We start from the raw sequence: 13,510 nt of genomic DNA, 5'->3' as shown, positions 1-13,510 counted from the left end.
CAAAACTTGAACTTAAGCTTGCTGAAATATTTAGCTTAAGAAGCATAGCATTTAAATTTTCGATGTCGTTTTTTTTAACCATTCAATTCGAAGCATATGCATAACTTACATAGCGAATATTAGTTGCAGCAGCAAAATCGTTTGAGAAAATATGCAACTTTTTCATTATACAGCACGTTTCCCAGAAACCAATAAATGTACCCCGTTGGAGTGGAAGTGAAGGCACTGAAGAAATGTATTCGCAAGACCTTCAGTGAACTAGTCATACATTCCGATTTGAGAGGCGGACCGTCGTTATAAAATAAATTGCTTCGATCGGCTTTATTAATTCGTAATACATAATATACACATATTTAATTAAAAATAGGTACAATAGGTGACATCTATCAAAAACGGAAATTTTACCAAAATCAATATTCATAGCATCTACCTAAGTTCTAGATTTTTTTTTAAAATTTATAATAATTAAGTACTTATTCTGGCCATAAATACTGTTACAATTAAAAATAAACAAAATATTACATTTGAATATGGAATCTGTCATTTTTATATGATTGCTCATTCAGTTTTCTCATTTTGGCGCCAATACATTGTACATTAAACAATATTTGCGATATTAAAATGGAGTGGGGTGATAAAGAGAACCGAATCGCTGTGATTGCATTACACAAACTAGGTATGGAGCCAAATGCAATTTTTAAAACTCTCCATATGCTTGGTATTGTGATGAGTTATGGGCTTGTATAATGTTTTTGATGGTAAAAGTTATTAAAACTCGGTGGAGAAAATAATCATGTCGTTCTTTTATTAATTTATATCCGCAATGAATTACAATCATAGATTAAACATAAACATGAGTTATTGTGCCACAGACAACTAATTTTTATATTTATTGGCGACTACATTTCACAGGTATTAGTAAAATGTTTGTGTACCGGGCTATTAATAGGTGCAATGAGACCTCCTCTGTTTGTGACAGAAAAAGATCTGGCCGTCCACGTAGTGTTCGTACGAAAAAGGTGGTCAAAGCAGTAAGGGAAAGAATTTGAAGAAATCCTGTCCGAAAGCAAAAGATTTTATCTCGGGAGATGAAGATAGCACCTAGAACCATGTCGCGTATTTTAAAAGATGACTTAGGACTTGCAGCCTATGAGAGACGTACTGGTCATTTCTTGACTGATAATTTAAAAGAGAATAGGGTGGTAAAATCGAAACAACTACTGAAGCGGTACGCAAAGGGAGGTCATAGAAAAATTTTATTTACGGATGAGAATTTGTTTACAATTGAGCAACATTTTAACAAACAAAATGACCGTATTTATGTTCGAAGTTCTAAGGAAGCTTCTCAATTCGACAGAGTACAACGTTGGCACTATCCGACTTCAGTGATGGTTTGGTGGAGTATTAGCTATGAAGGAGTGAGTGAGCCATACTTTTGTGAAAAAGGTATCAAAACATCGGCACAAGTGTATCAAGATACCATTCTTGAGAATGCAGTGAAGCCCCTTAACAACACCATGTTCAATAATCAAGAATGGTCCTTCCAGCAAGACTCGGCGCCAGGTCATAAAGCTCGGTCTACGCAGTCTTGGTTGGAAACGAAGGTTTCGGACTTCATCAGAGCTGAAGACTGGCCGTCGTCTAGTCCCGATCTTAATCCGCTAGATTATGATTTATGGTCAGTTTTAGAGAGTACGGCTTGCTCTAAACGCCATGATAATTTGGAGTCCCTAAAACAATCCGTACGATTGGCAGTGAACAATTTTCCCATGGAAAGAGTGCGTGCTTCTATTGTTATCTGGCCTCAACGTTTAAAGGATTGTATTGCAGCCAATGGAGACCACTTCGAGTAAGCTTTTTATATTTTAAATTGTTTTATATTTATGTATTAAACTAACTGTAACTGTAAAAGTAATAAATCTTATTTGCAATAGAATTGTTTTTTTCCTTTTTCTCAGTATTTATGGCAAGACTAGGTATATTATTTATATATTTCTTTTGTGACGTCATTTCATAATGTGGTGAGATACCAATATGTTAAAATCAGAGACGGAGTTATATATAATATACATTAAAGTCGTCGTGGCCTGACGGATAAGACGTCCGGTGCATTCGTGTTGAGTGATGCACCGGTGGGCTGTGAGCTCGTCCACCTACCTAGGCAACAAAAAGATAAAATAAAAAAAAACATATATACGCTTCATTGTATTCTAAAAATATGTTTTTTTTTGCGTTTTTTATCAAGTAAATGTATATAAAAAATAAGTAGAGTTCATAAAGAGATAAATGCGTATACTTAATGTCAAAAAACAACAGTAACTGGTAGAGCTTCTGAAAATGTTCTGAAACCTTCACCACACGACAAAAAAAGCAAAGACATCATAGAGGCACAAAAAACAATCGACGACATTATCGCCCAGCCGTTCAGAGACTATGTCAATTTTAAGTGTTTTTTTATATTTAAGGGATATCTTGTTAATTCTTAAATTTTAACCCTGTAATATTGATGGCTTATTAACTGTTTAGGATCTTTGAAAATGCACAAGGGTGGGCAAATAAAAATAATCTCTGGATGTAGGTGTACAAATAAGTTTCCGCCGTTTTGAGAAAGATGGTGTGGCACGAGGTTTACGTTCGAATTCACAGATGATAATCGGCTTGAAAATTAAATTGATTATCTAAGAACAACATAACCCTATCATATTATTAACTCATAACGTATTAGCATCATTTTTTTTTTAATTCAAAAATGTTAAAATAACCAAATAAGCGTCATTTGCGGGAACTTTTAATTTACTTTTTTAATTTAAAAAAATCTGCAGCCGAGGCGCATCGATTGCTCGTAAAAGCATATAATGAGGCTGCCTTGAGTGAGAGAACATGTCGTGAGTGGCTTAAAAAGTTTAAAAACGGTGATTTTGACGTAGAAGACAAAGATCGCAGTGGAAGGCCAAAAATTTATGAGGATGCAGAATTGACGGAGTTATTGGGGGAAGATTCGTCTCAAACACAAAAAGAACTTGCACTTAATTTAGAAGTCACTCAGCAAGCAGTCCCACATCGTTTAAAATCGTTAGGAATGATTCATAAACAAGGTAATTGGATTCCATACGAATTAAAGCCGAGAGATGTTGAACGCCGATTATGCATGAGTGAAATGCTGCTAGCTAGGCACCCAAAAAAAAGTTTTTTACATCGAATCGTCACTGGTGATGAAAAGTGGATACATTATGATAATCCAAAAAGAAGAAAATCATGGGGACTACCTGGCCACGCTTCAACATCCACAGCAAAACCAAATACATATGTATGTATGAAAAAAAACTCATGCTGTCTATTTGGTGGGATCAGCTGGGTGTGGTGTATTACGAGTTGCTTAATCCAGGCGAAACAATCACTGGAGCTCTCTATCGAACGCAATTGATGAGATTGAGTCGAGCTCTGAAGGAAAAACGCCCTCAATACTACTCCAGACATGACAAAATTATTCTGCTCCATGATAATGCTCGTCTGCATGTAGCGGTACCGGTGTGTGAGTACTACCTCACCCGCCGTGTTCACCAGACATTGCCCCGTCTGACTATCATCTGTTCCGGTCAATGGCACATGCTCTGTCCGAGCAGCAGTTTACATCATATGAAAAATTGGGTTCATTCGTGGATAGCCTCAAAAGACGAGGAGTTCTTCAGACGTGGAATCCGAACTCTGCCTGAGAGATGGGAAAAAGTAGCTGCTAATGATGGACAATACTTCGATTAAATTTAAATTACCGTTCTTTCATAATAAATATTATTTTTTCGACAAAAAACGGCGGAAACTTATTTGTAGTCCTAATAGTATTTTATTATAATGAGCATTTCATATTATTCTGTCTAACTCCTGCGGTGTTGTCATCTTACCTCATAAAATTTCATTTCATTCAATTTAGTTTAATTTCATTTTTTGTACAAGAGATAAATCCACATTGCAAATACAAATACACAACAGATAAAGCCGCTGTAACCCGAAACACGTCGAATCCCTCGGATCTACTTTCAGTGCTTTTAGACCCCTCACTCCACCGGTCACTATCCTCGTCTAGGTTGTCGACATGTTGTTGATTAGACGAATAGTTCGACGAGCGAATTAACCCACAGATACATCGTACTGAGTTTCTCGCGTCTCTCAGTGGGTCGCGGTTCCGATCCGAAGATATATTCTGCGAAGCACTGCTCTTGCTTTGCTAGTGTTAGCAAAATCTCTCACGTTGAACCCGTGCGCGTAACTACCTACCCGTACGGGCGTAATTAGAATAGCCTCATAAGCTACCAACGAATAAGTAGAGGAAAAATTACTTATATTTTATTTTTAGTCAATATTTGGTTGTATAGCCTGCGTTTCTTTTTTGTTGCCTTTGTAGGCAGACAAGTATACGGCCCACCTGATGGTGAGTGGTTACCGTCGCCCATGGACTTCAGCAATGCCAGGGGCATAGCCAAGCCGCTGCCTACTGCTTAATACTCTTCCCGCGTTCCCTTTATCCCACCGTCAGAACAAAATCTTTGAGATATTTTCTGATAATATGTACAATATAGCTATAAATATACCTACCTATTTGTATGTAAGTGTGTAGTGTATATGACTCATTTTAATTTTCACCATAGACATATTCGTATGTCCTATAGATTATACATATGTCCTTTCGCCATAGATAGTGCTTCATGTTAGAGGTTATTAGTCATAGATAATATACCTTATATATATATTATGATTGAAGGATTCCTGGTGGCCCGGAGGCCTTTCCAGTTTCACCGGGACAGGTGGGCGAGCAAAGGCTCAGCCAGGAGGGGTGGGATTTGCTAACTGCTACCCGAGCGTCTCCGAAGGAGACCTAAAAAAAAAAAAACAGCTCAAGAGCAGCTGCTTCGCGTATGAATCTACTACCAGATCGGAATCGCGACCCGCTGAGAAGATCCGGCGAGAAACTCAGCGAGCTGATTCATGGGTTAGGTTGCACGGCGAACTCTTTGTCGAGTTCGACGAGTACGGTTACCGGGGTCCCTAAGCCTGCTCCTAGTGTTAGAGCTGAAGGCATCTAGTGCAAAGGTTATTGGATCTGATGGATCCGTAAGGACGTGTCTAGGGCGTCGACGGTGACTGGCTCCTGCGTGATCAGGATTCGGGGAGTAGTCAGCGGCGGCAACGATAAGGCGATTATCATGACGCATAGCCTTATCGAAATACCGTTCCGACGCTGACTTCATGTATTTCTGGATAGATTCGACGCCCAGGTCGTCGTGTAGGTCAACGTTCCTCACGAACCACGGAGCTCCGACGGCTAACCTGCAAAAGCGGGATTGTAGAGATTGGAGGGTGGCTATGTGCGTGCGGGCCGCGTGAGCGAGCACCACACTCGCGTAAGTCATGACAGGCCTGACCTAATATTTTACTTATTTTACACTTCATACTTACTCTTTCTAGTTATATTCTTTATAAATGCTTGACCTAAATACGAAATCCACGTCTCTATCCCTACGCAGTGCGCACGGCATAATCTATTGACTAAAAAGGTCTAAAGCAAACCAAGTACATTGCGTTGCAAATTTATAAAATAACTAACTTGAACTATTTGGAGTCTCAGTTTCATAGATTAACTTATTATTCCATGGCAAAATAATAACATGGTACTTAGATAGATTGTGTTAGATAGATAGATAAGATAAATACATCTGTTTTGTAAATTTAGATTAATTGAAGTTCGTGCGGCCCGCAGACATCAGCATGCCTCCAATGACGACATGTATACATATTTGTGTTACTGAAAATCTCAAGTACGATCAAAGATCTTGACGTTAGCCTCTCGTCCGATTGCATTGTTGACTACGGCAGCCCCTTCTACTTCCACCAGATTCTAACTTAGACGAAAATTGGGTGGGTCTGGCGGAAATGCAGGGGAGTCGCTTATTAGTTGGCCTATATCATCATGGGTGCCAAGCCGCGAACACCCCTGCTCGGTGACCTCCGAGGAGGTCCGCCCCTTAATTCAAAATAACAGATATTCGCTTGGGCTTAATACCGCATAATATCAAAATCGACCTGATATGCAACTGTTATAGTATATATACGTGCACCTTTATTTACATCTATCTATTATACACAATAGACTTTTTGGCGCGAGCGCGAGGAGTGAAGTTGTGTGATTTGTTTTATTTTGTCTGTTTGGTGTTTCCTTAGGTTTAAATGTGTAACGACGGTGGTTTATTAACTGTTTACCATCTGTGAAAGTGCACTAAAGTGGGAAAATGAAACAAAGCCGTTGAACGTAGCTTCTCGGGATCCCCCAAAAAGTACACTGAAAAAATCTCAGTAAATGACCACCATTTTACTGAGATTGTATTTCATCCCATATCATCTCATCTCATTTAATTTCATTTATCCCAGTTGATTAATGTCTCCAATTAATCATCTTCATTTCATTTCATCATTTTTCATGAAAATAAGAATTAATAAGACATGACTTAAAGGTTTTAGTTACCAGGTCATAAAATCACCTTTAAAAAATTATACACAATAACCATAGATTATACACTTACAATAACCCATCCTGTGTTTATGATAAAAAATGATGAATTGATGATTAAATCTTGAATGTATAGATAGTGTACTTTCCGTAAATTATCTTCTCATTGTTTAGTGTCAATTGTTAGACAAGTAATTGTGGGCTTTACGGCCAAAGAGAAGCTAATTAATTAGTCTAAAGTGAACTAAATACTGCACCTTTCTCGTATTTTTCATAAAACTGGGAGTCATTCAGTTTTTATTCATTTAATTGAAGAAAGTGTTAAATTAACTAAAAACTTCTGTTGCACCGGCATTATAATGTCTACCCATCAAGGACCTAGTGCGCCACTAGACGATCTTCCACCACCGTATTCATCGGTTGTAGGAACTACGCATTATGGCTTTGTGGCTCCGGCACTAAGTAATCCTATCCCGGATTCTGTAGGAGCATATCCACCTGCTAAACCATTTACTCCTCCAGGAGTTTACCCCCATCCCGAAGGTGTAACAAATGCAACTGTAAATATGCAGCCTTCTAGAATACCACCTCCACCACCAGGCTTACCAGTCGGTATTGTTCTTCCAAACGCTATGGGTACAGAACCAACCACTTTAACATGTTTCAACTGTAATAAAATAGTTACTACAAGAGTTACATACACAACAGCTTGGCACACACATTTAATTGCTGGGTCGATTTGCTTGATCACTATGTAAGTATGACTCATTTAAAAGTTTTTTATAACTATAGCATAAAAGAATAATTCTTTATACAGAATAAATACATATCATAGTATATGAACTAGCTAATCTGTTACAGCCTTTACTGGTACCTAGTTTTAGAAGGTAATAGATAGCCATACTTTTGAAATCATTAACATTAGTTTTATGTAATATATATAATCTTAATATATTATTTGTTACATAATAATTTAAAATCACTTTTGACAGATTGTCTACAGCCTTGAAGAAAATCTGTAAGGCAAAATGTTGTGTTTTAGTGTTTTAGTGTTTTCCCAAGTTACTGGTGTTAACAAACTATTTTGATGAAGTTTCTTACATCTTTATTTTGTGTAATTATTTTATTTTACAAATTTCAACATTTGAAATAGTTTTCATTATTCATTCATCAGTATTTCATTATTATCACTGATGACCAGATATTTCATCATATTTCAAAATGAAAATAAGAACTAAATGGTAAAAGTTGCTTTGTTAATAGTGGTTTTTGAAAAATAAAATAAAAAGAGATCTTAGATGCTTTTTCGCTTTATCCTGAAGATGCATTCAAAAGATATGAGAGGAAAATCAAATGAGGTTAATTCTACAGATGGACTAGTTATTATTGTGGTCCTTGCATAGTATTCCCAATTAGAGATAATAAAGAATAAAACGATGCAGTTGAACTATGAAGATTTACAATAAAAATAACCTGTAATATTGAGATGGTAAATTCAAATGTATTGAAATGTATTATCATTGTTATTACTATTATTGTAATGATATTTATGGCCAGACCTTGTAGAAACATTGGTAATCTGATTTAATTTGCAATTTTTTTTTAACTCTTTTTTTTTACAGAGTTTGTTCACTATGCTGCCTGGGTTTGATCCCATACTGCTTTGATACATTCAAGGAGGCTGAGCACTACTGCCCTAATTGCAACACATTCATCGGCAAAAGCAACAAGTGTTAATTTCAGTGAAATAAATATATTTAAAATTGGTGTCCTTTATGCATAATGTAAAGTCACTAAATTTAAAATATCTACAATTTTGAGAAGAGGCTAAGAAATATATATGCAGTATTTCCTGTAGCATTATTATCATTTCATTCTAAATAGAATGTTTTTGATTAATGATGTTCTCTTGTGATGTTTATACACTTCATGGTATATAAGTGGTGGAAATGCATTTTAAATTTAGAGCGTGTAGACTTTGAAATTAGCTTACCAAAATAATCAGCAATTTTAATAAAATGTATCTCATTTATACATTATTAATTAAACAAAAAAAGAAATGTCTTGCTTTGATATTGACGATTAAATTTAGAAACTTGAAGCGTTATTTGTTGATAATCTGAATAGTTATAAATGTAATATTCAAAAAAGTTATGTCTATAAAAACCATGATGATTTTATAAATTAAATATGAAATCACATACATCCTTGTGGTAAAATGTGAGAAATTTTTGCCATGACAAAACAATGAACTGACAAAATATGGTTTTATTATTTATTGTCATTACAAAAATATAATGATAAATTAATATATTTTGTGATAATTATTTTATTTTACTAGAGCATTCCATTAGAATATTTTAATGATAATAAAGTTAAAATAAACATTATTTAGTATCATTGTATCTTGTTCTTATCCAATAAAGTACTGGCATATACCAAACCAATATAATATGAAACTATAAAAAGAACAATAGACGTATTATTTTGTATTGAATGATTATATTCTACAATGTATAAAATTCATTTTACTTTGTTCAAAGGAAAAAGAGCATTATGAACTCTTACAAATACTATAATGACATGATTGTGTTTAAGAATATTTCTGTAATTGTTATATTGTCACACAAATGTGACACTAATGTGTGTATCACTAATAACCGAATGATAATATTGTAATAAATCCACACTAATATCATAAATATGAAAGTGTGTTCGTTTGTGTTTGTTTGTTCATTCATGTTGAAACAAAGCAGCAGATTGGCATGATTTTTTTAGTGAGTTGAGTTTTTAAACCAAAAACTTCAGGTCAGGAGAGTGACATAGGCCACCTTTTATCGCGAAAAAATATCTCATTCCCTGTGGGAATATTTTTATATCTGTATTGCTATCTTTAGAAAAATCAATTGACACTTTTCTTCAAAAACGCAGTGAAGCTGTGGCAGAAATTTAAAATTCATTGTAATGCTAACTTTCAGGCACTAAACTACCTAACTTATGGAAAAAAATTTGAATTATATTATTATAATGATTAATTTTATTGTAAGTTTATTATTATTTTGATTTGGAATGAAAATAAAAAGATGAAAATAATTTGTGAAATTATTCCATCGTATAGGGAAATAGGATATAAGTCTAATCTTATTCAACTGTATGATAAGATAACTGAAGCAGTGACTAGTAGATAAAGGTATTTTAAAGGTGTTATTTTGTAATCAACATGACAGAAACATAAAATACATTGTTAAAACTTTAGTATAGAATGATGAGTGATGGTATAAATCCAGCCCAGAGTGATTCTGTCCAAGCAGACTTTAATGTAGAAACTGTAAATTATGTTAGATCAGAACCTCCACCATACACTCCTTGGGATCAGAGAAATGTGATAGAAGCACCTGTTATACATCAAACAGTAATAATACAACCACAACTGAAGGCTTCACCAATATTTTTTCATTGCCCTAAATGTAATGAGACAGTTCTCACAAAAGTAGAGTATAAAAACTCAAAAAAAACTCATATGTTGGCTGGCTTCATATGTGGATTTACATTGTAAGTGCACTAAAAACTGTTTTATTTGATTATTTACATATCTTTAATGGATTATTGCAAGTTTTCTTTTTTTTCTAGATGGTGTATGCTATGTTGTCTTGCAGCAATGCCGTACATTTTCCCACTGTTTAAGAAAACAAGGCATTATTGTCCAAATTGCAATCTGTTTTTAGGTCAATACTCTAAATTTTAACAGTGGCATAATTGAAAGTCATTTAATGGTGACAAAGCACTTTTAATGTATTTCTTAAATAAAATTTTTACTTAGCAATTGGTACATTTAACTTACTAATAAAATAAAAATTAACTTCCATAAGGAACTTGGAGTCTGAAACAATCCGAGGCTATCTTCCATTTCCCATCAACTGCCACTATGAGAAAAGTTTGCTGAAATGGTTTCTTTGTTTCTTCGTTTTGATAAGTAACATCTCCACAAGCTTGGATGAGGTACGTCAATTTATTTGCAACCAAGACATCAGATATTGGTTGAGCATCTAAACTTTTCAGCGTATGGTTACTTGCAGGCAAATCCATCAAGAATTTCTGTATTTTGTCATTGCCACTGATACCATTGCCGTTCCAAACAAGTAATCCAGTATCCAAATACAATTTTGAGGTTAGATGGCGGCTGTTGTCTACTTGTTTGTAAAACACTCTAGTAAATTCTTCAGCTGTCTCACAAGCACTATCAACATTTTTTACTGCTACGTCAGACATATTTATATTTTATGTTCTAAATTTGAGACAAGATCTTTGTTAGTATTTTTTAAATGACATTTTGTAGCTTGTTATTTTTTGACACTACAGCTTACTTGAACATGACATTTGAATTGACTTTTTGAAGTGTATCTATGCTTCTTTACGACTGGAACATGGCAGATAAAAGTAGCTTTACCCTGGCCTCCATAGTTCTACACCATTCTACACTTCATACAACTGAGGGTACCGTAAAATGGGGCGATTAGGGACAAATTCCAACTTTATGAGCAATTTTAAGGTAGTTGTTGATGTATATGTCGCAGGCAATTTGTATGATTCCGTTATTTTCAGTTATTTTTTGAGACACAAAATGACGCCATTGTTATTGTTTTGATCAACAGTAGCGCGCGTGGTAAAAAAAATGAACTAAATACTTCAATTTGCCACGGCATTATGAAAACGGCGTTTGAATTGTCGATGTTATGTTGTGGCATATTATAAAGTGACACGGCAATATACATTTTGCCTTCGGCATTTTACATAACGGCGAGCGTTTTTATAATGACGACGCCGTTTGTAAACGGCGGAATCATACAAATTGCCTGCGACATATATAATGCTATATCAGGATCAAAATGATTGAGTCTTGGGGGCATCTTTGTTGTCTAATTTAAAATTATGCAACTAGCATTCCAGTTTAAGCAAAAAATGCAAAAATAGGTGTAATCCCTATTTACCCGAAAATTGCGGTTAATTGGGACGAAATGAGAAATTTGCTAGGGTTGGCACTACTTTTATTTTTATATATATTAATTTAATAATTTTTAATTTATTTAATTTATTGTTTTTGTTTTAATTTATTTATTTATTTAGTTGCACCAACAAAGTGATCATCAATAAAAAAAAATTGAAAAACTGACAAAAGTACATGGCAGACATCACCTCAATTATAAGTGCAATCGAAAGTGCTGATATTTCTATCTGGGTTAAGAGATTAGGTGTGTCGGTTATTCCATGGATTAATCAGATGAATACCCTCACTCTGAACAAATATTAAATATTTATTATTCAAATATTAAATATATTACTTAGACATTTTTGTCCACCATGAGATTTCATTGATCTTGTTACATGTCTCTGCAAAATCGACTTACTTATATTAAATTGCTTATCTATTTCAACTAAAGACTTATTCCCAATTTCGCTTCGAATAAACCAGATTTTTACCAACAAATTTAAAAAATATTGTTATAACTACATAGACAACCCTACTAACCTGTACCTATTTATACTTAGGTCGTTTCCATTTCACGTATTCTCATCCCAATTGACCCCTTTTTCGTGGTTATTTGTACCTAAGACGTCCCCAATATCCCCAAAAACAACAGATTTTTACATGTATTTTTATTTAATCAAATAAATTAAAACCAATAACAACTGAGACTTACCTTTAATATATATGCTGGTTCAAACACTAAATAACGTTTATAAATCATAGTCGTCTTCTATTATTATCAAATAAATAAAAGAGAGCAAAGTTTCTAGCACTAAAATAATTACCACCACAGGAAGTTAATTTGAAACGCGATTTTTTATAAGTTAGCAGCTATTATCATGCATATTCAGAGTTGTTTTGTGAACTTTCAACATTCTACTATTAAACTACAAAAAATGGAAGATTTTGCAACGAATATAAAACTTATATTGAGCGTCGAAAGATTTTCCCGGTTTTTTCCCGATTCGCCTCTCAATCCCTAATCGCCCCATTTTACCGGTACCGTATCTATTACGAATCTAGCTTAATTATTACCAGGCTAATAAATCTTCAAAAAACTAGATTATCCTTTTCAGGGGCAAATTTTGTTAGTAGGTACAAAAAACATGAACTTAATCTATTCTTTAATGCGATTGGTTCATTTCATATTGAAAAAGATAGAACTCAAAATGTAGAGGAAAGATAACAAATATTGACTTTATATATATAAAAAAACTGGTCCTCAGGTAGAATTAAATATATAAATAATAATAAAATTCAAGCGTATGACCCAATGTCCCTACAGAGATTAATTATTATTATTTTTATTTCTTTTATGGGTGAACGAGCTTACAGCCCACCTGATGTTAAATGGTTACTGGAGCCCAGAGACATCTACAACGTAAATGCACCACCCACCTTGAGATATAAGTTCTAAGGTCTTAGTATAGTTATAACGGCTGCCCCACGCTTCAAACCGAAACGCATTACTGCATCACGGCAGAAATAGGCAGGGTGGTGGTACCTACCCGTGCGGACTCACAAAAGGTCCTACCACCAATAATAATTATGAGCGTAGAGCTTAGATTACGCTTCATATATGTATACGCTTTATGTACATCGAATCAGATATTCATAGAAATACACGCAATTTTGCAGGGTGTTCCGTAAATAATGGTCCAAACATAGGGAACGATTCTTTGCTTAACTATCTACAAATAATTTGGATCATTTTTTAAATCAAAGGGTTGTCAAAAAGTTAAAATGATTCTAACGGATTCCAGGACTTTTTATATTGAGCCAACAAACATTAATATTTTTTTTAAATTATCTTTACATAATACATATTACCAAACAGTTACAAATGTTGTATAACATATAATATGTTACAAAATAGTAGTTAGATTTAGCAGTAATTCTATTTTAGAGAAACAAACTCGAAAATGATGAAGTAGGACTTTTTTCCTATAGACGATTATTTAAGTTTCATAAAGTACTGAAAAAAA

General features: G+C 34.3%; 2 protein-coding genes across 2 annotated transcripts; one reads left to right on the top strand and one right to left on the bottom strand.

Moving 5' to 3' along the window:
* Positions 1–6,530: 6,530 nt before the first annotated feature.
* LOC114245807 (lipopolysaccharide-induced tumor necrosis factor-alpha factor homolog) lies at positions 6,531–9,592 on the top strand. The gene is made up of 2 exons (XM_028178094.2): positions 6,531–7,253; positions 8,122–9,592. Exons 1-2 carry the CDS (start codon positions 6,859–6,861, stop codon positions 8,234–8,236), a joined length of 510 nt encoding a protein of 169 aa, XP_028033895.1. The 5' UTR covers positions 6,531–6,858; the 3' UTR covers positions 8,237–9,592.
* Positions 9,593–10,265: 673 nt separating this feature from the next.
* Nxt1 (NTF2-related export protein 1) lies at positions 10,266–10,970 on the bottom strand. Its single transcript, XM_028178095.2, has one exon. It carries the CDS (start codon positions 10,766–10,768, stop codon positions 10,355–10,357), a length of 414 nt encoding a protein of 137 aa, XP_028033896.2. The 5' UTR covers positions 10,769–10,970; the 3' UTR covers positions 10,266–10,354.
* Between the last annotated feature and the right edge of the window lie 2,540 nt (positions 10,971–13,510).

The sequence above is a fragment of the Bombyx mandarina genome, chromosome 25 (assembly GCF_030267445.1).
Source record: "Bombyx mandarina strain Sakado chromosome 25, ASM3026744v2".
Classification (NCBI taxonomy): domain Eukaryota; kingdom Metazoa; phylum Arthropoda; class Insecta; order Lepidoptera; family Bombycidae; genus Bombyx; species Bombyx mandarina.
This window is presented reverse-complemented; position numbering and strand designations above follow the sequence as displayed.

Coding starts and splice junctions, on each gene's coding strand:
- LOC114245807 (XM_028178094.2), top strand. CDS start 6,859: ATGTCTACCCATCAAGGACCTAGTGCGCCACTAGACGATCTTCCACCA. Junction 7,254..8,121: donor TCGATTTGCTTGATCACTAT/GTAAGTATGACT, acceptor TTTTTTTTACAG/AGTTTGTTCACTATGCTGCC.
- Nxt1 (XM_028178095.2), bottom strand. CDS start 10,768: ATGTCTGACGTAGCAGTAAAAAATGTTGATAGTGCTTGTGAGACAGCT.